A 25,941-nucleotide genomic window follows, 5' to 3' on the forward strand; every position below is an offset into this window, starting at 1 on the left:
CTGTTTCAAAAAGAAATGGGATTATAAGCGTTTTGTTTTTCAAAAAGTTAAAGAGAGGATAAACTGGGAAGATTTATGAATACCATGGTGTTTCCCACGGGCAATATCCCAATTCCTTCTAGAGAAGTGCAAAGGCAAGCAAGCCTCTGGGCTCTCCCAGTCTGGCTAGGAGGAGCTCCAGACCAGGCCATGCTTTCAATACCTGCTGGAGAGAGCTGCCTTCTACTATAATACTTCATTTAAAAAGATAAAAATGCTTGGGCACCTGATCTGGGCCATTGAGGTCCTGTACTCTTTGAAAAGGAACTCGCTCCATTCAGTTTATCTGATTTTGCCTCAGCTGAGCAGACCCCAGGCCAGAGATTTCTCCTTTTGTTTATGCTAGCACACAAGGTGTTTTCAATTGAGCTTTTGGTTTCCTGCTGTTTCATCTGGGAAATGACTTAAAGCGAACAAAGTTTTTTGGGTTTTTTCATTTGCTTTTTTGACTAAGTTTGTTTTGATCGGCTTTTTCTCTGCAATCCTGTAGACAATTTTTACCCATAACAAAATGCAGCATGTGCATACTTAATGGTTTACTGTCCCAGTAACTCTCTCAAGTATTTAATATGGACTTGTTCCAAAGGCAACTGAAACCAAAAGGTGTCCTCCTTCTGGCTCATCAGGCCCTTTGTGAATCAGTTTCTAACAGTAAGTGCCTCGGGGGGCTCACTTTAATGAGTTATACTGCTAATGTGGAGAAAAACATACCATTCTCTTAAGAAGGGATGCTTTAACTATTGCATTTTACTGCATTATCTCCGGTTATGAAAAAGCTCTATTCCTCCTTTCAGAAACAGATGCACAGATATTGTTTATACGCGGCTGTCATTCTAAAAATTGTCACTAAGTTCTTTTTATTTAGCTGCTTGAGTACAGTGGAGTTTATCCAAAGCTGCCTGATCCTTCATTACTGATAACACATGAAGACAATGCACTGTAATGCAAAATGCATTGATTCCCTCTGGTTTACTCAAGAAAGAACATAATACTGTATCTGCACTCACTGAATTCAAAGGGAAGCTTTTCAATAATTTCTTTCTTGCCTTTGCACCTTTTCTCTAAACTTTTATTTCCCTAAGTACAGCTTTCCAGACCTCTGCTTCTGCTTTTTCCACTTGCCCACTCTTGTGAGTGAGAAATATCAAGGTTGGCCAGCATTTAATACAACATTAGTCTATCATTCCCCATAATGAATGTGAAACCATTACAGGATGAGTGTTGGAATTAAACTGCAAAATGTGAGCACTGCAAACAAACTGTGCTAGGGAGAACAGATGGAGAATAGTAGATATGTAAAAATGAAGAAAATAAGGAATTTTAAAAAGAGACTTTATAAACTCTGACTCTCTTTTCCACAAACATTTTAATTACAGGGATATTGGTACAAAGCTGGTAATGGTCAGGATGTTGTTTTGTGGCCAGAAGTACTTGCATTAAGCACTATTCCATATGCAGCATATTAAAATGCCTTAGCAAAATTAATAAGAGTGGGATGCTGAAACATAGACAAAACAGGAAAGAAACAAACAAATAAACAAAAAGTGAGGCAAAAAAGCATGTACCAAATCTACTCTTGGGAATGCAGGCCCCATACTTCTTCCACCCCAAATTATTTGAGGTCAAACTGAAGATCAGCTTTGCAATGGGCAAAAGTGGACTTTTTTGGGGGCAGCATATCTGCACTTGTTGTATCAAACCTCAGTGAGACTACACACTTGCAAATTATATATGTCTGTAGATATCATAAGTATCACAAGAAGGAATAGAAGCCGAAGCTCTAATTCCTGACATCAGATTCTTGTCACACACTCCTAGCACACTAAAAAAACCAGAGAAGTACATGGGTCATGTTCTCAGCGAAGAAATACCAGTGCAGCCACTGATGGAGCAATAACACTGCATCAATTTATGCTAGCGCTACAGTCCGGATTGATGTTTATTTTTATGTTCCAGTATAGGTTTTCATTTATGACTGAGATTATTTTAAAACAAACCACTGTCATCTCCCACACAGTTAGACAAAAATATTAGTAGGCAAGAAAATTCACAGGGCACTTTCTTCCCCTCCTTACCCGTGTGGTATAAGCTGCCTCAGGGTCATCCTCCAGGACACGGGACATGCCGAAGTCAGACACTTTGCAGACCAAGTTGCTGTTGACCAGTATGTTTCGAGCAGCTAGATCCCGATGCACATAGCTCATGTCAGACAGATACTTCATTCCTGAGCCGATGCCACGAAGCATCCCCACCAACTGGATTACTGTAAATCTGCCATCATTCTTCTGTATGTGGGGAAGGAAGAAAATCACAGAGCATTAAGCTAAAAGCTACATTATTGCCACTGCTGAAATTGGCAAAGAGCATCTCTCTGGATCCCCATCCTATCTCAAATAAAACGCAGTGTTATTTCCTCACTCTCCAGACTGGTGTCCATAATTCACCAGCAAAGTACAACTCAGAGGTTTTGTCACAGCTTCTACTGATGCGGTATCCGGTTTGCAATACATCCAGTTTTAATGAGCCTATAGCAATGCTATAGCAATTGCAATGCTTTCAGAAATGGAACACATCAAAACTGTTCCCATTAAACATGGATTATTTAAGGGCTTGCTATTTTAAACATCTTTAAACATCACATTTGTTATATATCCATCCATATTACATTTATTCTGTATTTTGATAGGAACTGCATCAGCAAAGAAACAGAATTTTCCAAGTACAAACATAATTTCTTTTAAAATATTGACTTTTCAGTATCCCTCTGCAAAACAGAACCAGAAGAAGAAAACAGAAGATGCTTCCCAGTATAATATTTCCTTAGCTTATTATAAAGAAATCACCTACCCGGAGGAAGGCATCCAAGGAGCCATTCTCCATGTACTCGGTTATGATCATCACCGGTTTACCTAGAGAGTGCAGAAAGAAAAACACAATTCCTTGATGAACACTGATGTTAATGGGATAAAAATGGGTTGCACATTATTTTATAGCCAAGACACCTGTCCTGCACAATCTAATTTAATTTGAAAACCACCAAGCTCATGCCTCAGCTGTGGGGAGCAAATGAATAAATATTACAGGTGGGGAACATTACAACGGCCCCATCTGGAAGGTTATCTCTACAGATGACTCATTGACAAGGTCTTCAACTGAAGTGGTTCCCAGACTCTAAGGAATATATGAACTGATAATCAAGAGCTGGAAACAAAGATCTGTTCAAGCCTGACAAAGATCTTTAGTGTAATTAAATTGCTTGTAGACAAGAAAGTCTTCCTTTTCCAAAATGGAATTCATGATCACTTTGGTCTACACGTCTCTTTCGAAAGATCAACGCTTTAGGCAAGTTAGTAGCTGTCAGCAGCTACAAGGTACTTAAAGACAAAAAAGCAAAATACAGGCAATTCCTCTCAACTTTCCCTGTCCCAGATTTGTATCGTGTATCTCTTGTTATTTATAAATGAGCCAAAGCCATTTGCCTCATGAAGTCAACCACGGGATAAATGATTCAATGAGTTGTGTCATATGTGGGGCACAGAGCTTCAGCAGCATTCAGCTTTCCATGCTGCAATACAGAGAACCAACCCTGGACAATCCAATGAGAGATGTGATGCAATTTTGCTAACATGGAGATGCTTTCTAGACATTCTGCTACCTAAAAATAACACCAGATATATAAGTAACACTTGATGTTGCCTTAAGTACTTTACGAAGTCATATGATGCTGAAACTGGAAACAGGTACATACAAGTAGCACTAATTATTTAAAGGGGTTAATTATACTCCATATTCAGCATCTGGACATTTGCAAAAACAGGTCTAAGATCATCTCCATTCTAAAATTGAGTAGCAAGAGATATAAAGAAGTGATTGTAAAAGGCAGAATGGCAAACACACTCCCAAGATGAGCACTGTCAAATCCACCTGAAGGGAACTCCAGGCTGTCATAGTAGCCCAATTGTTTGCTTCAGCTATCGAACTACTGAGTTTCTTCCTACATAAAATAAAGTGCCCAAGAGAAACTTACCTTTTGTACTTATTACAGCAGCATATTTTGGTCACATGCAAACTGGCACGTTTGCCTATGAAATGCCAGTCTGGTAGCTGAACCCTTTCTGATTTGCATGAACAAAGCAGAGAAGAGATAGTATGACATAAAGCAAACTATTCTGAATGTAGGGCTTAATGACCTTTAAGGAAAGAGATGTGATAAAACAACATCCTTCATTCACCTTTGCCAGCATTCTTGGGTAAAAAGAGAAAAAACTGCAACCAAATCTGCATACGTCTCTGTCTCATTTATCCTCTGCAACTGTGACCAGAACACTTCCACTGAACAAATACAGCTAAATGAGTTTTAATTAACCTTCCTCAATCAAAAGGCACTATGTCAACACAGAAAGGAAGAAAGGGAGACTCTTTCAGTGCATTAACACATAATTTCATTACTCAGGCACTTCTTTAGCAGGGTACAGGGAAAGAGAGGAGAAGTTACCATCAGTGAGTCAATTATTAAAGTACTTGACTAGCAGCCAATAATGTATTCATGGTTTTTTGCTGCCTCTCTCCTCTCAACCCCCATCCACTCCACTATTTATCTCACTTTTTAATTTTCAGTTTATTAAATGCATTCATTTATCACAGCATTCAAAAAACCTATGGAGAAATTGAGATAGATGCCTTCTTATATAGCCCTGTTTACTGAACACACCAGCTCTGAGGTAAGCAAGCTGGCTTGGTGCAGGAGCAGTGCTTGCTGTGAGCAAGGCAATGAAGCATTCCTGGGTCAGGCTGCCACCTCCTCAGTGAAAATTTCTAATCATTTTAATTCAGTGACAACTGCATTATGCAAATACATTTAGTCATTTATAACTGCTAGAGCTGTAACAGCTAAGGGAGGGTTCAAGCTAGGGGGGTTTCAACATAAAAATTCTCACAATGCCTCTTTTTCAGAGGAGAAGGAACACAAATGTCCAGAAACACAAGTGGCCGAGTAAGCATTCAGATCTTGCTTTAGCAGCAGCTTACAAGCCTACTGTTTGCTTTTCTTTGCTGCCCTGAAAAGGAGGCTCTATATATTCAAAGGGTCTTTCAGGATTAGCAACCTGTGTGAGGTTTTGCCAACATGCTACCTAGTGCAGTTGGAGTAGAGACAATAACTACACCATCTCAGTGGCACTTTATGAAGTCACACCCGAGTGCATCTGTCTCACAGGTGTATTTTCAGTTCTACCCTGGAAATAGCATTCAGTAAGCTCTGCCATTCTTTTTCTAAGGCAGGGTTCATGGCACAGTGAATGCGAACAGACTTAAACACACAGACACACACACACAAAAAAAGAGAAGGGAAAAAAAAAAAAACTAAAAAAAAACCAACAACACAAAACAACCAAACAAAAAAGATCAGCCAGGTAATTCTTACAGAGTGAAATTATCACATAATCAGAGAAAACAAATAAGCAGGTTTCACACTAAAACAGACTACTTCATTTCAAAGGCTTGCTCCTTACATCTGTGCTTTGTACCTTAAACATATGACTCTGTAGTTTTGTTTTGGTATTTTTCTCCCAATTATTTTAAATTCTTTGCTCACCATCTGCTTTTGCCTATCCTGTAACAATCAGCTCAGGCTAGCAAAGATGTGAAAGATGCTTGCTTGGCTTAGCAAGAAGGGGAAAAAAAGCCAACCCCTGCCATATTAATTCCCCCTACAAATCTTCCACAAGCTGCCTACAGATAGAATATCAATTGAAACCATAAAACCATTTATAGCTGACAACAAGATTAATGACTTGTCCTGCGCTGATTTCCTCCTATTAGCTATCAGTGGATCTGTTCCATCTGTCACTTCACAGGAAAGACAGCATAAACAAAAAAAAAAAAAGAAAAAAAAAAAAAGAAAAAACCAACCACCCTAATTTCCCAGTGACTTCCAAATTGGCCTTGTCATGAAAATGACCTACTTACATTTCGTAACAACACCTTCCAAGTGAATGATATTGGGGTGGTCAAATTGTCCCATGATGCTGGCCTCACTCAGGAAGTCTCTCCGTTGTTTGTCAGTGTAACCAGCTTTTAGAGTCTTGATAGCCACGCAGATCTCTCTTTTTCCTGGAACTTTGAGTCGTCCACTGCATACTTCACCAAATTCCCCTTAAGGAAAAAGCCACAAGAATCCATGGTCATGAGCATGAAGCATGCACTTTTATTGCCAAAATGTTACAGCAGTTCATTCTGGGGAACTGTCATACAAAGATCAAAGGACCTCACGTTTCCAAAAGCAAATTTAAAACTATATTTACTGCAAAAAATGCAGAAAGTTCTGGCACTTACCCACACCAATAACTTTCTCAATCTTTATGCAGGAGGCATCAATTTCTTTGGCAAATTCCCTCACAGCTTGATTTGGATCCTCATATGTAAAAGGATCCACATATGTTCTGACACCTGCAAGGCAGAAATGTTTTATTTGAAGTCACTGATCTACATGCTGCTGAACACAGAACATATGAGACTGAAGTCTTAATGATATACAACAGCAAAGAGACTGCACAATAAAAGTGTACAGTAAGCCAGGAATGACTGATTAGAGAAGGAAGGACTTAATGTATTTTTCCTCAGTGTATATTTTTTTTTATTATTTCCCAATATTGACTTAATCAGACTTTTGCCAATGAATTAGTTTCATAAATCACTGACATCTTTAAGAGGCTATCAGTCTGGCTATACACCTGTGAGAATAAAACACATCACATTTCCCTTTATGGGAACCAAGCAATTCTAAGATCAGGTCCCAGGTTTGGTACCTGGATGACTGATATGGAAGAAGGAGTAAGATTCAGTCATGGAAATAAGGCAGCAAAGCTCACAGCTCCTTTCCCACAGCACTGCCTCTTGCCCATCCAAAACCTGCCTTAGCAAAATATTGTGGGGAAAAACCATGTCTAGATAGCACTAGCCAGGAACAGAAATATTTCAGTGGAAATGAACAATGGAACAATTTTGTGAACGTTTCTCCCAACTCAAAAAAGTTTTACACAGATGCTTCTATTTTTCCTGTTACTAAAGCATCTAGTTTTGAAAGAGGATGGATGCAAGCACAGAAAACAGAAACACAGTTATCTCAAGAGGAATGTTATCCCTTATTTGCCAAACATCAGAACATGGGACATGTTTTCTGAACCAAATCAAGAATAAACAAGCACCACTGCCTTTTACCTTGGTTCAAATGCTTCTCCTCATCTGCCTCTTGTTTAGCCTTACTGTATTTGCTGCGCCTGTCAGAACAAAAAAAAAAAAAAGGGCATTACAGTTCAAAATAAATATCTTACTTTGAGACAAGCTCTGTCTCCTTGACCTGTTTGCACCTGACATAACCTGTGCTCAGCAGCTTCCCTACAACAGCTCATAACATAACTTTCCAGAGGAGTAACAGACTCCTAAAACTGCTCTAAGTGTTACTGGCATCAGCAAAGCATCAAGGGAAACACAGACCTCTGTATTTGCATCTGCCATTTAAACAAAGAAAGCCTGAGTTCCAGCTACCTTCTCTTCAAATGTACATTTGCAATGCTGTGCAAAATGGGTGCTAATTGCTTTTTAGCACTACCATATATAGATTAAGATGTTACAAGGGAAGTGTTTTGGTAGACTGATTTTAAACCTAATTAGGCAAATGCCAATACCAACACCCTTCTGCAACTGCAAATTTAAAGAAGGAAGCAGTCTATTAACACAGAAATCAGGATGGTGGGAAAAAAAAAAAAAAAACACTATCACAAATGCAGGTCTGGAGGAATTGTTTATTCTTTTAATCACTGCACAGTTGAAGGGGATAAAGAACTCTGGTTGCAGAGCTCTTCTGATAAACCTGAGTTGGATACAATAATGCAGAACAGTATGTTAATTCTACAGATTATTATTTTTACACTTATACATATGATTTTGTATCCAATTATGTATTTAATCAGTTCAGCTTTAAACATCAATGGACAAGTTGCATTCAGAAAAGTTAACATAAGAGGTTAATCTAATAGGGAGGATATTGAGGAGCCAGTTCCAACAGTTGTGTACTGAAATATGAAGTTCTCCAGCCTCTAATGGTAAGTATGTAGAGATATTTGATTTGAGGTGCTCATGGAAAATTCAGAACCAGGCATAAGAACAGACACTGACAAAGGAAAGGCATTGTTATTGCTTACTCTTCAGCAAGCTTGGTCCACTTTAAGTCAGAAGCAAATCAGACCCCAGTTAGCTACTGTCAGGAGTCTGAGCTGGAATGAAGACAGAAAGAAAATGGAGAAACCAAACCCCTACAAAGGGCAGTGAAACTGGCACTGCCTGAGACATGCAAGCTGCTGCCCAGGGTGGAGCAGGAGCCCACCAGGCTGCTGGGATGAACTGGTTAGGCCACTGGAAACAGTGATGGATAGAAGAGGAAAATGGGAGTGGACGAGAGAAAGGCTACCAGGAGATGTAAGTTAGAAGAGGTTAACATTTGGAGAAAACACATGGCTTTAACAGCCTCAGTTTCAGCAAATATTCCAAGTTTCACCATTCCCCTCCTGCCAGCAGAATGTTTCTGCCTGTTAGCAAGAAGCCTCTCCTTCCTGCCCTGCGCCTGGCTTGCGGGAATGGCAGCTTCCCATCGCTCTCAGCTAACAGGCCACGTCCCAGCTTTTGTCTCTGCAACCTTTTGGTGCTGGCGGTTAAATAAGACCTATAAATTACTCATGAACAGAAGGAAACAGATTCGGTTCAACATACTAACACTACCTGATGTTTGAACCAAACCTTGCAGCTCCCAACAACATCAACAGGCCTTGTGTTCAGACATAAAAATGCAAGTACGCATCCAACCGTAAGTGGCTGGGAGCTTCTTCTCTTGATGAAAGTCAGTTAAACACAAATGGCTTCAAATCACAAAGAGAGCTTCATTAAAAACCACTCTGGATCCAAACACCAACGTAAACTATTTATTTGCCTGAGGACTTGCAGCACCAGTGCAACAGAGCTGAGCAAAGCAGGACTGCTCCCTGCTACTGAATGGAGTAAGGAGGGCAAATCTCACCGAGTGCCATGCAAGGCCAGGTCATGAAGAGGACTGCAGAGATGAGCTCTGATACAACACAGCTTCTCTCAGAGGAAAGGAAAAAAGAAGCAAAAAAACTCTCAAGATTCTGCATTTTAAGTAGGACCCCTTCAAATTCATAGTACTGCTCTTCAGATACAGATAGAAAAACTAAAACACAAGCGGCTTTGTATGAATGTGTTTTAAGGATGTGAAGATGCTTTTAATCTTATTTTTAAATAAGATGGTCCTAGCAACAGATGAAAATAACTCCCCCATGAAAACCCAAAGAATCCAAAGTGCAAAAAGCAGAAGGAAACAAAGGGATTACTGTTCAAGCAATATAATTGTAGCTTATTAACTTTAAATAATACCTTCCATACTAACTACCTACTTCCACTTCTGCCCCTGTCACCTGGTGACCTTTCCTGGCTGGCCCAGGGCAGGCTTCTCCTGTCTGCCATTGTCTCCGGGCTGCCCAGCCGCCCATCAGCCTTCGTCCCCACGCCATGGGGCAAGCGGGCAGCTGCTCGGGGCAGCTCACCTGAATGGCAGAAGGGAGCCTTTGTCACAGGCTTGAATTCCCTAATTACAGGGATTTGGGTGGTGGTGATTAAATAGAGGTATTCAGGAAAAGAACACAGAAGCTTTCAGAAGCTGGAGGGGTCAGAGGCATAAGGAAACCTACAGGTGGGGCCTGGAGATACAAAGGGGGAAGGTCTGTGCCCAGCCAGAGGCTATTAGCACACACTGGGGTGAGGCAGCAGGGAGCCTGTGCGCCAGCCAGCACTGCACTGCACTTCCACCTTCCCACCCAAAACAAGAGAGCTGTGGTATGCAGTGCTCAGGCACCTGGCTGGTGGAGCACGCTGAGCCAAAAGCAGGAGCAAAAGGCAGGCATTTGTGTTCAGCTACCTTTGTGGAGCACATGGTAAAGCAATCTGTCAGAAGAATTTCTGATCGAAACTTTTGGACGGCCAAAGGATTCTGTACAGCCAACTTACTCCAGTCAATGCCCTCCAGCAAGTGGCTCTTACTGTTTTATGCTTCCCCAAATCCTTTAAAACTCTATTTCGAATACTTTAATTTTATTTCTTGTTCCTGTAGTGTAGGACTTAGAAATGTTTGCACTCCTGCTGTAATCACTCTGTCCATTACCACAGTAAACTTAAACGTTGAGGCAGATTAGTTCTCACATTGACACAAATAGGTTGGAGGACAGACCAAAGCAGCTTGAGCTGCCTGAAGGCAAAGTCCTTTGACAAATTCAGTTGAGAAGATGAGTTTTGGGATTTGAGTAATTGCTTGAAAAAACATGATGCTAAATTAGTAATAATAACCCAGGGTTCAAAACTGGGCATCACCAGCATATGTCCAGTTCCCACATTTGGCACATGGATGCAGAGAGGCCATGTCTACAGGCCAAAGCACCGTTCTGATTGTACAAATATGACTTCTAGGTCATGGCAATATTACAAAATCTCCTCATGGGGACTCTATGGACAAAGAAACATTTTCTCAGCTGAAGTAATTTTGGAACAAAGTATAATTATTTTGCTATTAACTTCAGCTGGTACAGGAACATCATGAAATGTCCCCAAAGCGCACACCTCTAAATGACATTGGTAAAGTGCTTAAAATCATTTGTGTAAAAGTGAATATTAAAACAGATTCTGTTTATTGAGAACTACTTACAGCTACTGGAGAGCAGTGTATTGAGGAAGGCTATTAATTAACAAGGCACATTAGTATGCACAGAGCAGTTTCACTGCCCTAGTATTTCATTCCTCTTGCTGTCTTTCCCCACACATAGCCTCCCTGAGACCTGCCAGTAAAAAGCTATGGGACATCTCTGAATTCATTACCACCAGACCACTTCTGCCACCATTACTCCCAGTGCCTGGACCAACCTTACGTCTCTACTGCCCACCTGCTCTTCCACTTTTTTCTTCTTTTTCTTTTTTGTCCAAGTTAAACACTTGTGGGCAGAGATAACCAAACAGACAGACTGAATGGAGAGAAGACCTGGTTGAGCAGGCACCCTCTCCAGCAAGTCTGTCAGCTACCTGGCTCCTGGCAGCCTTTCCTTTGACAGCTTTATGGCCAATACTAAAGAGAATCAATATGAGGGCAAGGGGTTGACATTTCATTTTCTAAAAAGTGATCCATTGAGGGCCAATCACCAAGCAGTGTTTATCAGCCTTGAGAAGTGACAATTTTTTTATAGGGGGAGGAGGGAAAGGAATCATCTCAAAGCAACTCGACAGGCTCAATTCTCCAAGGTGGCGACTCATAATTAGAAATCCAATGTATCCTGCTATCAATCCTGCCTTAAATAATAAAGTGATCAATAAAAGCAAAGGGGAGATTAAGTCATCAAGCTCAGCGATGCTATTTTCTGTTGCAATGGCTTTTAATAAAACTGTCTCTCTGCATTACATTTTCATATGTTCTGCTCTTCTTATTGCCAGCATGGAGGCTTTGAGGTGAACACCCACAGAAAGCTATTACAATGCTTGACTACGTTCCAGATATTATAACCATAGTGACTTAACTGCTCTTTAAGTCAATTTAAGGTAAGAGAGTAAATCAAGAGGAGTTTGTGCACATTTATAGCTGATGCCATTAAACTGATCATCAGAGATTGACAAAACTTGTGTCCCTCAGATCCCACGCATCAGATGCAGTAATGATATGTCCAATTTTATCTCTGAATTACACTGAGGCAAAATCATGCTGATCTTCCTAAATGAGATTGAACACTAAGTTGAAGACAGAAACACACTGTTTCTGCTACACTGTCCTCCCATTTGCAGGTTGTTCCTGATGCACTATTTGAATGTGGGGGTATGAACAAATACTTGGTAGATTATGGTTCTGCTTTGATCAAGTAACCGTCGACTCATTCTGTTTACTGCATATGATACTGAATGACTGTAGCTTCTGTTTTACACTCATTTCCATACACACTGGAAGGACTAACCCAAAGGTTAATACAGATTCATACAGATTAAGAGAAAATCACAAGAACAGCAGCCTGATAGCTTACTTCACAACAGTGTGGTTGTTTATTCCCTGTGTACCAGGAGTCAGTCCAAACAATCTGCTGTACCATACCCATTAAACTTAACTTCAAATTACACTAACCACAAATCTCTAGCTGGCTTGATTCTCAACGCCAGTTATTAGAATCAGCTTTGCATTTCAAGAGCAAATAGAGCTGGAACTATTGCCATTACATCACATGCGCTGTGGTACTAATGTTGAGAAGATCAAAGCTACATGGGAGAAGGCTTGTAATGCAAATGTACTGTTTATGATGCTAATCAAAGAATTTAGCTTTGTTTGGAGGAGACAAAAAGCTCCCTCATGAAAGAAATTGGGAGAGAGAGAAGCTTAAGTTCTTACCTCCTGCTGATGACAAAGGCTGCAATGAGAATGACCACAAGAACAACACTGCCAGCCACTGAAACAAGCAGCACTGTGGGATTGGTACCATCGCCAATGATGGGGGAAGGAACTGGAAACCAAAAAGAGAGCATTAGTGCCAAACAACCTCAAAAAATCAACGTAGGAAGCACTCAGTGAGGCTTTCTGGCTTGTGAAGGCAGTTTATAGTCCTACTCAAATCTACTTTCAGGCCTTTATTACATAGTCATTTGACACAATTTTCCAAGAGAGCCCTAATTAGCTGAGGACATGATGTTTGATAATGATTTTGGGAAGTTCAGTTCACTGGGAACAAGGACTCATTCTCCTTCTCTCCTTCGGTGTCGCTCAGAGGGTATAATGGCTATTTCTTTTCACCTTCCTAATTGCTTTTCTCTGTTCTCTTTCTTTTTCTCTCAGTGGGGACAGGTGATCACTCCCCAGCTGATAAGAGAATAAGTTGTCTTAAAAATGTCTTCTGTCTTCCTGCTGGATTGATTATTTTCAACTGTTAACATCCTGAAGGATGCTGCCACTGACTGGCATGACCTTAAATAGATTTAAACAAATCCGTTTCCAAAATAATACAGGCTTGGTCACATCACCTTCCTGACACTGAAAGTAAACATTCTGGGGGGAAATCTGCATGTTCCCTCGGCAAAGGGAAAGGCTGTACTGACAACATAATTCAAGCATTCTGCCTCTACATGACTGTGCAAGGGAAAGTGCAAGTATGAGAGCTGATGTTGGACATCGAATTGATCTATGCCAATAGCTTGCAAAAGCGAGTAACAGGGTTCTGTTCCCCTGCAAATTAGATACTCCAGAAACATTTGTAAACATCTACATTTACATTTAATAAAACAGGTACATAAATCTCTCCAGCATCGATGGCTTCTAAATATTTATAGAGCATGTGTATCCTTCTGCCACACTGAAGTACTGTCATTGTTAGTGTTGAGAATATATCCGAATGGATGTTTAAGGTCAGATTTACATCTTTAATAGTCATGTGGCCATGGAGGAACACTTTCCCAGAATAAATATACCATAACCTAGGCAGTCAACAGGAAAATCCTAGTATGCAGCTCAGTTACATTTCCACTCTTCAGTCAAGGAAAAGAAAGATATCAGTGGGCATGTTATTACCTGTGTTAGTTGTGAACTCAAACGGCCCACTGAAGTCTCCGTATCCTGCTGCTGTCCTGGCCCGCACATGAAATACATATGAAGTTAGGGGGTTCAAACCTTTGATGTCAGTATTCCTGGAGGCTGTCTTCACAATGCGATAGCTGCGCTCGTTTTGGTCCTAACAAGAAAAGAACACAGTGGTGATCCAAGTAAAAATGCCTCGCTGCACCGTGAACCATGGAATCCCACTTCCTTGCCAAAAGGATGATGAAAGAATATGAGTAACAACCATGGAATTCTCAAAATACGTCCCGAGGGCTGCTGCTGTCCGCCTTGCTCAATACCCCCAGCACTGAGCAAGCCAAAAAAGGAGTGATAAGATGGTAGGTGTGATGCTCATATATCACTGATTACTTAAGAAATCACACAATGAAATCCTTTGGAAAACAGCCAAGCCTTCAAATATGAGCCTCCTGATGAGCAAACATTTTACTCATTGGCACTCTCCTTTTCTTCCTACAAGCCAGAAGCCATATAAAAAAACTGATAATAGATTAATAGATTAAAAAAAAAAAAAAAAAAAAGGCTCAGAAAATGTCTTCCAGAAAGCCCAATCTTTAAAATTATTTCATTTTTGTCTGGAAAATCCATCAAAAAATGCATTAATCTAGCTTCCCTGAAAATCAGTTGCCTTTCCTGTTTGTGTTAGGGAGGCAAGTAAGTGATTACTTTTATTAAAAAAAAAAAAAAAAGTATGGATGTGTGTGAGAGAGAGAGAGAGCATGTGAGTAAGAGCAGGAAATTGTTCATTTTTGCAAAGGACCTTCAAAGAAAATAGCCTTTTTCATAGTTCCATAGCTGAGAAGTTATTTGTAGGAATAACATCTCCCTCTAACATGGAAAGTATGAAGAATGTAATTTTCTTTCCTTATTCTCTATTAAAAGCCATCCAGCCCACACCATCACTATAAGCAGAAGCTATTGGCAAACAGATTGTATTATTATTACTGTCTTATATGCTTCATTATTATACTTCTGTCTGTGATGTAAAACTAACGTCTCACTTCTGCCCAACATTATTGATTCTCATTATAAATACGCTCGCTACAAACGCTTAGGTTCCTAGGTGAGAAAAAATAACAAAATATACTCATGCCATACAGCTGGAACAGCCGATGAGTCTTATTATGTCAAGCAACCATTCAAGTGTATGAAATCCTTAATTAAATGTTATTAAATTGAATCTATTTGGTTTCAAATGATGGAATTCTATCTGGAAATAAAACTGAAACTGAACAAAGTAAAAAGTTCTCCCCAGATCCAAACAGAACTCTTTGTTTGTCTATTTTTTCAACAGTACCTTTTCATAGTATTTGACTTCGTACTCCAGGATGACTCCGTTTGGCCTGTCAGGTTCCAGCCACGCCAAGGCAACGCTGTGCCTCGTTATCTCTTTAGCCTGGATCAACGCAATTGGGGATGGTGCTGACAGGAAATAAATACACAAATAAATAAATAAAAGCGGTAATTTATTTTTAATGAGGCAAATTTTTTTAGTTGCAACATAAGCACTTTCAGAAACTATTTTTCTTATGTGGGAGTTGGAAGTATTTAGTATTTTTCTTGTTTTCTCCAACAAAACTGCATTTAATTTCTTTCTAATAAAGCTCGTTCTTGGATTCTGAGTGGTACTAGACAGGTGAGCTTTGGACTAATGCTATAGTTTCCTAAGCAGCATAATGTTTATGGCAGGCAGGTACAAACCTCCACAAAAGGGGGAAAGACACTAACAGATTCTGCCTTATTTTTTTTAACCTTTGCTATGCACAGTGCATAGACTTGTCTTCATGTTCTGGTCCATAATGATTCTTTTCTTCCATCTCCTGAAATTAATTGGTGTTACTTGATTAGCTATTTGTTCTATAAGAACTGTGAAATTTCTGAAGGATTAATCTCTAAAGCTGAGAAAAGTTTGCCTGTGAATTAAGTAAAACCAGAATAGAGCTGAACATGTATGAATTTAGACCCTCCCATGAAAACCAGGAAACTCATATTTGAAGAGTCTGGGCCAATTTGTGCTTCCTGATTTGCCCTGCTTATGCCCTTGTTTGTGTACAGTGCCTGCAAACCAAGGCCAGATTTTGGCTCTGATCATTCCTTCCCTGTCAGAAGATATCGGAGATCAGTCCCCATGCATGAAACTGGCATAACCTGGTCCTGCCCCGTGTCACACTATATGGATGTGATGAATAAAAAAAGCAGGATGGCACTGACAAGGATAAGGGCTGCATGATTTCTGGGAAAACTCTACTTATCAACAGGCTTTACTCAAAGATCCTTTAGACTGTATCTACGTGCAGTAATAAGGGCTGCAACGAAGATGATAATGGAAAACATCTCACTGTGCACCCTGCACTTTCAATAGAGCCCCCGCTAAAGCTGAAGTTCAGGTTTTTTGGCTGGTGGGAGGACAATGCCATCTCCCTTTGACTGTGACAGTAGCAGGCTCACGGCTGTGCTGGGGGAACAGATTTTCCAAAGATTTATGAACACGGCTGCCCCTCTCTTGCTGTTGTGTTGCTGTGTGGTCACGTCTCTGGCCAGCTGTTATCAAGCTCTTTTGATGCTGACAATAGCTGGTATAAATGGCAGAGTCTCCAGGGATAAGGAAGGACATTCATGAAATTTTTAATCTTATCTAACAAAGCTGTCCTGTATAACCAGAGATTAGGGGTCTTCCTAAATTGAATATATTTCCTCTTTTGTCTCTTGAAGCTGGAGACATATTGCTCTTTTTTTTTTTTTTGCATTTTTCCCTTTCTTTTTGTTTCTTTTTCTACCCTGAACTTTGGGACAACAATCCATGAAAGCGTTAAAGAAAGAAAAAAGTATCCTTGAAACACATATCCTTGAAAACTATCGAGAAAGACAAATAAATAAAACAGTCACAATAAATGAAAGGAAAATTGAATGTTGAAAGCCTCAAACCTACTTGACCATATCAGACAGTTCTGATGGAAGTGAAAATAACCAGCAGACGCCACAAAGTCACAAAAGGGTGTCTCCTCTTGATGTGAAACCATCAGGGAGCTGCTTCCTGATTTACTATTTGACAGTTTGGCATCTCTGTTAGAAATGCCTCCAGAACCTCTCTCTCTTTTTCCTTGTCTGTCTCTCACATGCAAAGGCAAATACTGGCTGACAGAGGAGACTATAAACACAGCCAACAGGGAGGATCCAGGTGTGCTCCATCAAGTTGTATCTGTGGCATGACTGCAAACCTCCTTAATAATCTCGCAGTTCCTCAGCAGAGGACTTTTTTTTTCCCCCTTGCAGTAAGAATGCTGCTAAGCTAATAAATTAGAAATCAGGTTTGTTATCCTACACCACCCATGACATTACTGATAAACCAACCAGAGAGCAATCTGCTTAGTTAATCCGTGCCTTATGTAGGGCAGACAGGCAATTCTTTTTACCGAGAATCTTTCACTTATGCCATTCTGACCTCAAGATTTGCAAACAGAAAGTTCACTTTCCTTCCCTGATCCTCATTTTTACCCTCCTCAGTTTTCCATTTCATTTCTGCAGGCTTTTAGATTGGAATTTACCGAATCCTTCAATATTGGCTGGTAAGTGCTGTATGAAAACACATTTCTTCTCTGTTGTAAAATGGCCGTTTACTGCACAAGAATATATATTAACTTCCACTCCTGGTGGAAGATGATCAGTTTTATACAGTTTCAAATGTGCTTCCTCGTATCTCTCAAAAATGGACAGCTGATGTTAGGCACCACTCCATACAGCAATAAACATGCTTCTGACCTCTGGGACAGGAAAGAACTTGTACATCAGTTCTTTTCTAAATTCTCACTATTAGAATTGTAAGAATGGCCCTACTTTCACCTTCCTGTCCTTTGCATCTGTCAAATATTAATCATTATACAACTTTATCCTATTTTAAATCTATTTTTCTGTCTCTGCTCATGACCAATTTCCTTTCCAGTTTTTGTTTTGGCTGTATATCCTGACTCTCCATACACTGCAGAAATCCTCAGTGTTGAAGTCCAACTACGGGCCAAAGGACCTATATGATAAGAGGCCATCTTGGAGATCGTCAGCATTTCTGCAGTACAGACCTATACTGGTCTATCTTATAGACCGAGGATCTTGAGGAACTGGGCTGAGTAATCACAGTTTCTACAGTTATCTCACCGCATGGATAAAATCCTCCTTTTCCAATTTTAGTTTCTCCAAATAGCTCTGCACATCAAGTTGATTTGTGTTTTCCATGATCCACCAGATGGCCAGTCAGTAGAAGGCCGCACCAGAAGACAGGCCTTCTTGGAGAGTATCAGCTCTGGGTCTCCTTGGTGCTCTACAGACAGAAGGCCTCAGCAGCGTGGTGGACAAACAGGACATCACCATGCCAGCTCATCACAGCAATCCATGCAGCAGGAACAGCCTTCTGCGTGAGCTCGTGCAAAATATTTACATTCTTTGTTCTTCTGCCACATGCCTTCAAATGGCCGTTTAGGGATGATGTGAAGATAAACGTGTAACAGATTGTAAAATGATTTTTTGATCACGAGTGGAATCAGAGGCAAAAACTTCTCTTATATGTGCATGGACAACTGTTCACTATAGACACACATTCCTACATAAAACACATTGTGGACAGCCTGACCCAAACGAGCAGTGTACATAACTAAGACGTCCACAATAAGATCCCATAATACTTCTCTCTTCAGAATGGAAGGCCTCTTTGTCTTTCACCTTTTGCACTTTCTTTTTCCCTGCTCCCTGGTATTTGGAAAGGAATACTTAGCAGAACTTTGTTTCTAAACCATCACTGCTTATAACAGCAAATTATTCCATCCCACATGTGCAGGCAGAGTACGCGGCACAGCAGTGCCACCAGAGCAGCCCACTTCCCAGGGAAGAATGATGAGGCATCTTGGTATTCCAAAGGGGTCCCCTTGAACAAAAGCAGAGTGTAACTTTCGTAGTTCAAAGCTCAGCAGTTCCTCTCCCTCAAAAAAATCCACTCCCTACTGATGTAAATGTTGCAATTTTCTTTTATCTACTTCCTCAATAACCTGCCATTAAACACCTACTAGTAGTTTTATTACTGCAGTTCTGAGCTTGTGGCCTACAGAGAGAGAAAGAGGCACAGATGTACTGCAAAAACTTCACCCAAATGCCATAAAGTCATATCCCAAGGCTAGTAAGTGCTGAATTATAACCTTTTTTGAGACACTTTAAAGGATGGAAATGGCAGTGTCAGTTTTTCATTACCGGTTCAAATTAAGAGCTGGGGGGGGGGGAGGAAAGACAGCTAACTAACTAAATAAAAGAGTAAATAGATGCAACAAAGTCTCTGGCATGTAGGCATCCATGGGTGAACACAGCCCTTTATGAAACTACACAGAGCACAAGTGCTCGCACGTCACAGATACACAATGCCCAGTCTTCTAGTGAAGATGCCTTCTTAACCACAGCAGGGTTTACTTTCCACTCCCCATGATTTGAATTTAAATGGATCATGTTTACTCAAGGGGTCTTTCACTGATTGAAAAATATACCCACAGTTTGTACATTATCTCAGCTAAATTCAAATAACATATTTAAATTTAATTACTTGAAGCTTAGGGGTTTTCATGCTTTTCTTTTTTCCCTCAATTGCACACAACAACACTTATTTGTTCTTATCAATGGCCATGTGCTTTGTCAAGCATCAAAATTAAATGCTTGAAAGCACTAATGATGTTACTGTGATTAGGGGTTTTTACCTTCCAGGGTAGATACTAAAAGCCTGCTCCATTATTAATTACTTTAAAAAAAAACAAAGATTTCTGAGAATCTAACACCGAAGAAAAGTCCTCTTAGAAATCAAAACAAGAAAATAAAAGATCTTGTACTAATTGGAACAAAGCATTTAGGGAAACCTGGCACATTCTGTGTTTTCTCTTCAAATATTTACTTTGCAATACCGCGGGTTTTCTGCATGGCATTTTGTAAATTATATTACCAAATAATCTCACGGCAGGAAAAGGATATACAGCACAGAGAATCAAATATGTTTTTAATCACTTATAAAGGCCATGTTCTCCAGGCCAGATTCTGATACTTCTTTTCATGTAGGCAGCCACTTATTCTCCTAACTGCCACAGTTGCTTTAAATCAAGTGTGGGCAAAAGCACCCAGCTCCCCTCAGCTACACATACCAGCCTAAGTGACAAAGAAAGCAGCTCTGCTCCTTCCAAAAACCCCGGTCCTGCTTCCTACCAGTGCCCAGGCTGCTCAGCCCACCTCCCGCCCAGACAGATCACTACGATCACTGCTGCACCCTTTACTGGAGCACACGGGTGGTGGTGCTCCCACCAATCCCTTGCAAACAACAGAGAACAGAGAAAATTCTACCACAAGTTAATTTCCAAACATATGTACAGCATATGTGTAACCCATATACGCACATAAGGATGAGCACTTGAAAGGTTTTCACACTTGTGAACCAGTTTGCACACACGAAGTTGAGATGAGGAGCTGAGCTGGAACCTGGCACCGTTCCTCACTGCCGGATGCCAGCTACACGACTCTCTGGGGTCCAGCACAACTGCAGGCTGGATGTGCACTTCAAAAATGAACCGTGTACGTATCGCAATTTTGTTCATTAATCTCTGTGCAAACGTGGAGCAAACATTTGTACAAGTGATAACTGGGCCAGGACAGGATTTGGAGAAGGACTCAGAATGCCAATTGCTCAACTAAGCCACTGGAAGCCTCCCAAGGCTTTCCCTAGCCCTCTGTCTTCCCAGCGCCTGCCTCTCCCTCCCCAAAGAATGACAACCGGCAAGGAACCGCTCCCAGCCTGCAGACAGGGACAGGCCAGGAGTTGGGCCAGCCCTTCCGAGCCTTGGCACTTAGAGCACAGACTTTAAGACTGCACCACTAGAGAAAAATGCCCAAGGTTATTCACCCACATCTGACAGCCCTGGCTGCCAGAAAGTGAAGCGATGTGACAGCTGAGCTCAGCCTCTTTCCTCAGTCCCTCTAACCAGCCATAGTATTTCTGCAACCAAACCTTCCTTTGTACTAGACATGATGCTGCTCAGGAAAAGAACCAGCTCAGCCACAGGACTCCCCTACAACATCTTCATCCCAAAGCACTTCTTTCTTCCAGGTTCCACCACACAGAACCTTTGAGCTCTAAGAAAAACAAGTGACAAGCTCTCAGACTTAGGGACCAGCCCACATCACTTATGTTTATAATGATGTGTTCATAAAGAAAGGGGCTAGAAAATGAGATTTTAAAGACTGTTAACACTGTATTATTACATTTTAAATATTTCCTCTATTTTCAAGTTTTCATTTCTTGCCTCTCCCAAAAGAACCTGCACTGCAAATCGTGCCAAACCACAAAAGCTGGCTCTGACTTGCATCAAATCAAAAGCCTGCAGAAAAACCCAGGCTGTTAGCAGCAACAAATAGTAGCAGATGAGAATTATTAGAGTGCTGTATATTTACCATCCTACTCCAGCTTTAGTTCTTGGAGGCATGCAGCAACTGCTGAGGATCCATAAAGAGCGTGGCTATTTTCTGGGCTGTGTGTGTCAGTTTTAGCACCAGAACTGCTCTCATTTTGATTAAACCCACTACAGGAGCTGAGGGCTGACCACAGTTCCCTATGGATCACATCAGAAACTGCACTGAGATGAGGGTGACGAAGACTTTGCACAACCAGGAGATGACATGCCCTGGCTGCTCCCTGCTGGGGACCAGCTCTTGGCACCAATATCTTTTCAGGTGCTGGCCTTCCAACTGTGAAGGCCAAATCATGACATCTGTTAATGCAATGCAGGTCTGGAGTAACTCCAGAGATCTGAATCTGCAACCCACAAGTCCAGTGATTGCTTTCAACCAGAAGACTACAAAATCTACATAATATTTAGCAAGAGATCTGTATTGCAGCTCAAGTACGGGGTCTGTTTAGTCTGAGAACTGCTTGTTTTCTTCCCACTAGCTTGCTAAGAAATCCTGTTGGCATGTTCTGACAAGGATAACTTAATAGTTGCCAACAGAAACATGGCAGAATACTGTGTATGCATTTCCTGTATGTACAAATGCCAGTTTAAAGCAAACAGGAAAACAAGGCTTTCACTGGAAAGCAATTTATAAAAATCTGCCTGAACATTACAATCACTTAAAAATCAGCAACATTTCTAAATGCTTAAACTATAATGATTAAAACAAGAAGGGCGAACGTACTTTGTGCTGTAGATTGCACTAAGAAATTCTACTGCTATAAGCAATTTGTTAAGATTTGGAATTAGTCAGCAGCTTTCTGACCTGAGCAGGTTTAGAGCCTCTGGTGACAAAGCAGGTCATGCTGCTGTTACTCTTCCCTCCAGCTGAGGTTAGAATCTGACCCAGGATAAACAAAAATAAATTCTGTGGCCTCGAGAAGCTAACAGGGATGCTACGCTGCATTACAGTGGACTGAGAGCAGTAGAGAAGAGGCCACACATACCCATTAGAGATTGCTGGAGCTCTCAGACCCCTCCTTTAGGACCTGAACCACGCACATACGTGTAAGCAGAGTCCTGTGACTCCAGTCAGGGCTGAAAACTTCTGGGAATTACTCTGTTATTTCCCAGGCACTGGTCCAGCCAGCACCTGCAGAAACCCCCAGTGCTGGGACACAGCACAGCTCTGTGGGAACCTGAGCAAGAAACAGGAGCCAGTAACCTCTTGTCATTAAAACAGATCATGATATTGGAAGAAGCACGGCTTTCCCCAGCCTCTCAAAACACCTGGTCTGGAGCAATCTAACCACTTACCATCCCCAGGGCAGTTCCACCTCACCCACGCCATTTGCTGCTCCCCCCAGAAGAGCAGCAGCCCCCAGAGCGAATCCCACCAACCCCCTGCAGCAGCCTGTGCTCCCCCCATGCTGCTGGGTGGGATGGGGACCTGCTGAGCTGCAGGACAAACCAAACTCCTTCTCCAGCTCCTTCCACAGGAAATAAAAGCTACCAAATCAAAGCAAAGATGCATGAAAAGCCCCCAGCTGATGCCTATGTCCTGTTACCTAAGCCATTCCTCAAGTCAAGCAAACACCCAGCTACTGCTTCTCTTTCTCGCATCCTTCTGCCCACAGAGAAGCTGGGACATGTCTGCGTATGCTTCAAGAGCTAACTGATGAGAGAAGTAACGCCATTCTTAAAGTCTGCAGGATCAATGAATTTACTTTCTGCTTCTCTGCCCTGCAAATCTCTTGGCTTGTGCAGCTGTTCAACCTCATGTAATAACGCATCAACAATCAATGAAACAATACTGAACATATTGACTCTGCTCCTATCAGTATCCCACAGGGGCAACCCTTCCTCTCACATGGTGAAGGACAGCTGTCATCTGACACTTCATGCCTATACCTGTTGACAGAACCCACTCCTGCTCGCTGCCCCTTTTTCACGCTCACACCAAGCCACCAGGCATGAGCCACTAAGGGCCAAATGTGGGACTCAATACCCAAGGCAACAAATCTTAATGCTGTTCTCTTTCAGTCTCACGCAGTTACTTTTTACTTTAAACACAGATATCCAGGTGATGTATATATATATTAAATAACTTCCTTCATCACTCATTCTCAGCATTAAGAATATTAGATTCTGTAAAGAATTGCTTTAAAAGCTTATTTGAAATTCAGACAAATAAAAGCCTCTGCCCCATCACTTACATGCTTTGGAAATACTGAAGCATCTTCTCAACCAAATAAATAAATGTTATGACTCATTTTCCCAAAGCAGCATTTGCTATTTTAACAGATAGATTTGGCCACATTATCTCATCCTGGCTTCTGAAGTGCTACAGTAATAGCAGAGTTAGAATTTGCCAATTGGGTTTCTCAGATCAATCACCCACCATCAAAATGCCAAGAACCTCGGAGAAAGAAGCATGAGCACTTTGCTCCCACTGTGACACACCAAAGTGATGGGCTCCAGCAGCACCTGTGGGCTGGATCCCAAATGTGCCCTCCTGAGCCTGCAGTTCAGATGTCCTTTGTGGAGGACACTGCTCTGATAGCACGTGGACACCCACGGTTCTAGGTTACTCCATCAATGATCATGATCCTCTTCTCGAGTGGAAGAAAAGATGCTTCGTGATTTTGGAAAAGTAAGGGGCATTAAAGAGCGGCACACCAAGTTCTGCTGGGCCTTCATACTCACTGCTCTTCTCACAGATAAATTCACCAGACCTGAACTGAACCCAGCTCTGCAATGTGCAGACTTCTCAGGAAATTCAAAACCATAAATAGAGCTGAAGTGAAAGAGAACTATATTCTGCACACGTGCTGCTGGAAAGCTAAAGCTACCCCAAGTTTGTTAGGAAAAAAAAGAAAAAACGAGGGACAAACTGGGGAACAGCCTTAAGCTTCCCAAAACACACAAACCTTGAAATTAAAATCTTAGCTCACATTGTCAGTAACTGATTACATCATAGGTGGCACGTAATTAAACTCACACAGGGGTTTCATTCGTTTGGTTTTATGCTAGATGCTGAAAAGTAGTGCATTATTCATTCAGAAGGTGTGTCAATTAGCAAACCCTAAATGGAGTAACTACTAGATAGGATAAATGGCTTCCTCAGTGGGAAGGACAGTTGTTAGAACTTCCTGTGCAGTGCAAGTGCCATTACAAATCCTGGAAACAAAAAGTCAGAAAAAAATGAACCTGGGAAGGTTCTGAAGATCGGGGTTGTACAAAGAATGCTGCTCAGTTTAATTCCTGGAGGAGTATCGATCTACAGCACTGGGGAAACCAAATCCTGGGAAAGCAACAGTCCCAAATCAGCTCAGCCAGAGAGCTGCATGCTGAGTCAGTCCTTCATTGACTGTCAAACTCGCAGCACAGCAGGGGGACCCCAGGAGCACCACAATTCCCTGTGAGAGGAGCCCCAGCTCTCCTGCACCATCCCTCCTGGGGTGTTCATGAGCTGTAGCCAGTGGGGATCACAATGAAAAACACAACTTTCATTCAAAACCTTCAATTCAAAGTCATTTCTTCTGACAGCATGCAAAGTGCTTTTTAGATCATTTTATCGTCAGTTCACTTTTATATTTGAAGCAGACGAAGCTAGTAACTTCTATCCAAGGATCATTCTGGCCCAAGGAGGGACGCCCCTGTGCTGCAAAACCCCTCTGAGTGGTGATGGCTGCAGCTGACCGCTGCACATAAAATACTGTCCGCATAAGGACAAACTGCACATTTGCAGGAAGTGCTGAACAAGTGTCCCTCTGCACTCAGCCCACTCTTCTCCAGCAGTCCTTCCAGCAGGTGCGTAACTACAGCAATACCTTCCAGCAGTGGCAGGCGTGCAAGCAGAAGCGGAAAGGTGGGAGCACCACGGGGCTGCACATCAGGCTGGGCTGCACAGCATCAGGCTGGCAGCATAGCTGAGCCCTCACCTCTCCGCAGCCCCCCACGCCCGCACGGGGCAGCTGAGCCCGCAGAACTGAGCTCTGAGCTGCCCGCACGTCCCTCTCGCTTCCTGCCTTATTTATGTGCGCACAGAGTATCCTGATAAACGAGAGGGAAGGGTGCAGCCATTCCATCCGCATCCCCCTTTATGCTAAGAAAGATAAATTGAGGCTGATTCAGAGGACAGATTTAAAGAACGCACTATGTTATCTAGACAAGTGCAATCTTCCCAGGGAGCTGCTGGAGTGGGCTGTCTTGAGATCATGCCTTTATTTGTTTGCTAAAATAAATGGACAATGCACAGAACTCCATTCATATAGGAGGCACCTTTTCCAGCCCACTATTCCTTCTGATTTCACTTAGCTGAAGCTGCTTTATTCTATTATTTATTGATGGGGCCATTTAACTGCACATAGAAAATTAAAAATAATAAAAAGCTAATTAAAAGCTTCAGCGCTTTCCTTTTAGTCTTCAGAAATCCACAGAACTGAAAGACATTTATATGCAAAGCTTATTGCAATTTTAAGTTTTTTTGTTTTTTTTTTTTTTCCTCTCTCTGTAATAATCCATGGATACTTTCAATGGATTTTAATGTAGACAAAACCAAAGAGATTTTATTGAACTGTAAAAGTATTTAATAAAAAATCAGAATCACTCAATCTTCTTTTTAAGACTGAGTAATAGAATTCAATAGCAGGGATAAAAATCCTAATAAATCCTAATGGAAGAGCTCAGAGAGCTGAGACAAATGTTATAATTTCCTTTTGAGTTCAGTAGGACTTTTCCATACGGGAA

The 25,941-nt window shown here is 41.4% G+C and overlaps 1 protein-coding gene across 3 annotated transcripts in view; it reads right to left on the bottom strand.

Annotated features, from left to right (window-relative positions):
- EPHA4 (EPH receptor A4) overlaps positions 1–25,941 on the bottom strand; it is a 242,342-nt gene that overhangs the window by 10,274 nt on the left and 206,127 nt on the right. For all 3 annotated transcript variants that reach the window (XM_090147217.1, XM_090147219.1, XM_031596397.2), the window contains 8 exons: positions 15,030–15,154; positions 13,688–13,847; positions 12,518–12,629; positions 7,258–7,316; positions 6,373–6,486; positions 6,007–6,192; positions 2,887–2,948; positions 2,115–2,324 (listed from right to left, as the gene is read on the bottom strand). In XM_090147217.1, the coding sequence (XP_090003343.1) occupies positions 2,115–2,324; positions 2,887–2,948; positions 6,007–6,192; positions 6,373–6,486; positions 7,258–7,316; positions 12,518–12,629; positions 13,688–13,847; positions 15,030–15,154 (1,028 nt within the window). The remainder of the gene's footprint in view (positions 1–2,114; positions 2,325–2,886; positions 2,949–6,006; positions 6,193–6,372; positions 6,487–7,257; positions 7,317–12,517; positions 12,630–13,687; positions 13,848–15,029; positions 15,155–25,941) is intronic.

This window comes from Phasianus colchicus, chromosome 10, assembly GCF_987193195.1.
Source record: "Phasianus colchicus chromosome 10, bPhaCol1.hap1.1, whole genome shotgun sequence".
NCBI classification, from domain to species: Eukaryota; Metazoa; Chordata; class Aves; order Galliformes; family Phasianidae; genus Phasianus; species Phasianus colchicus.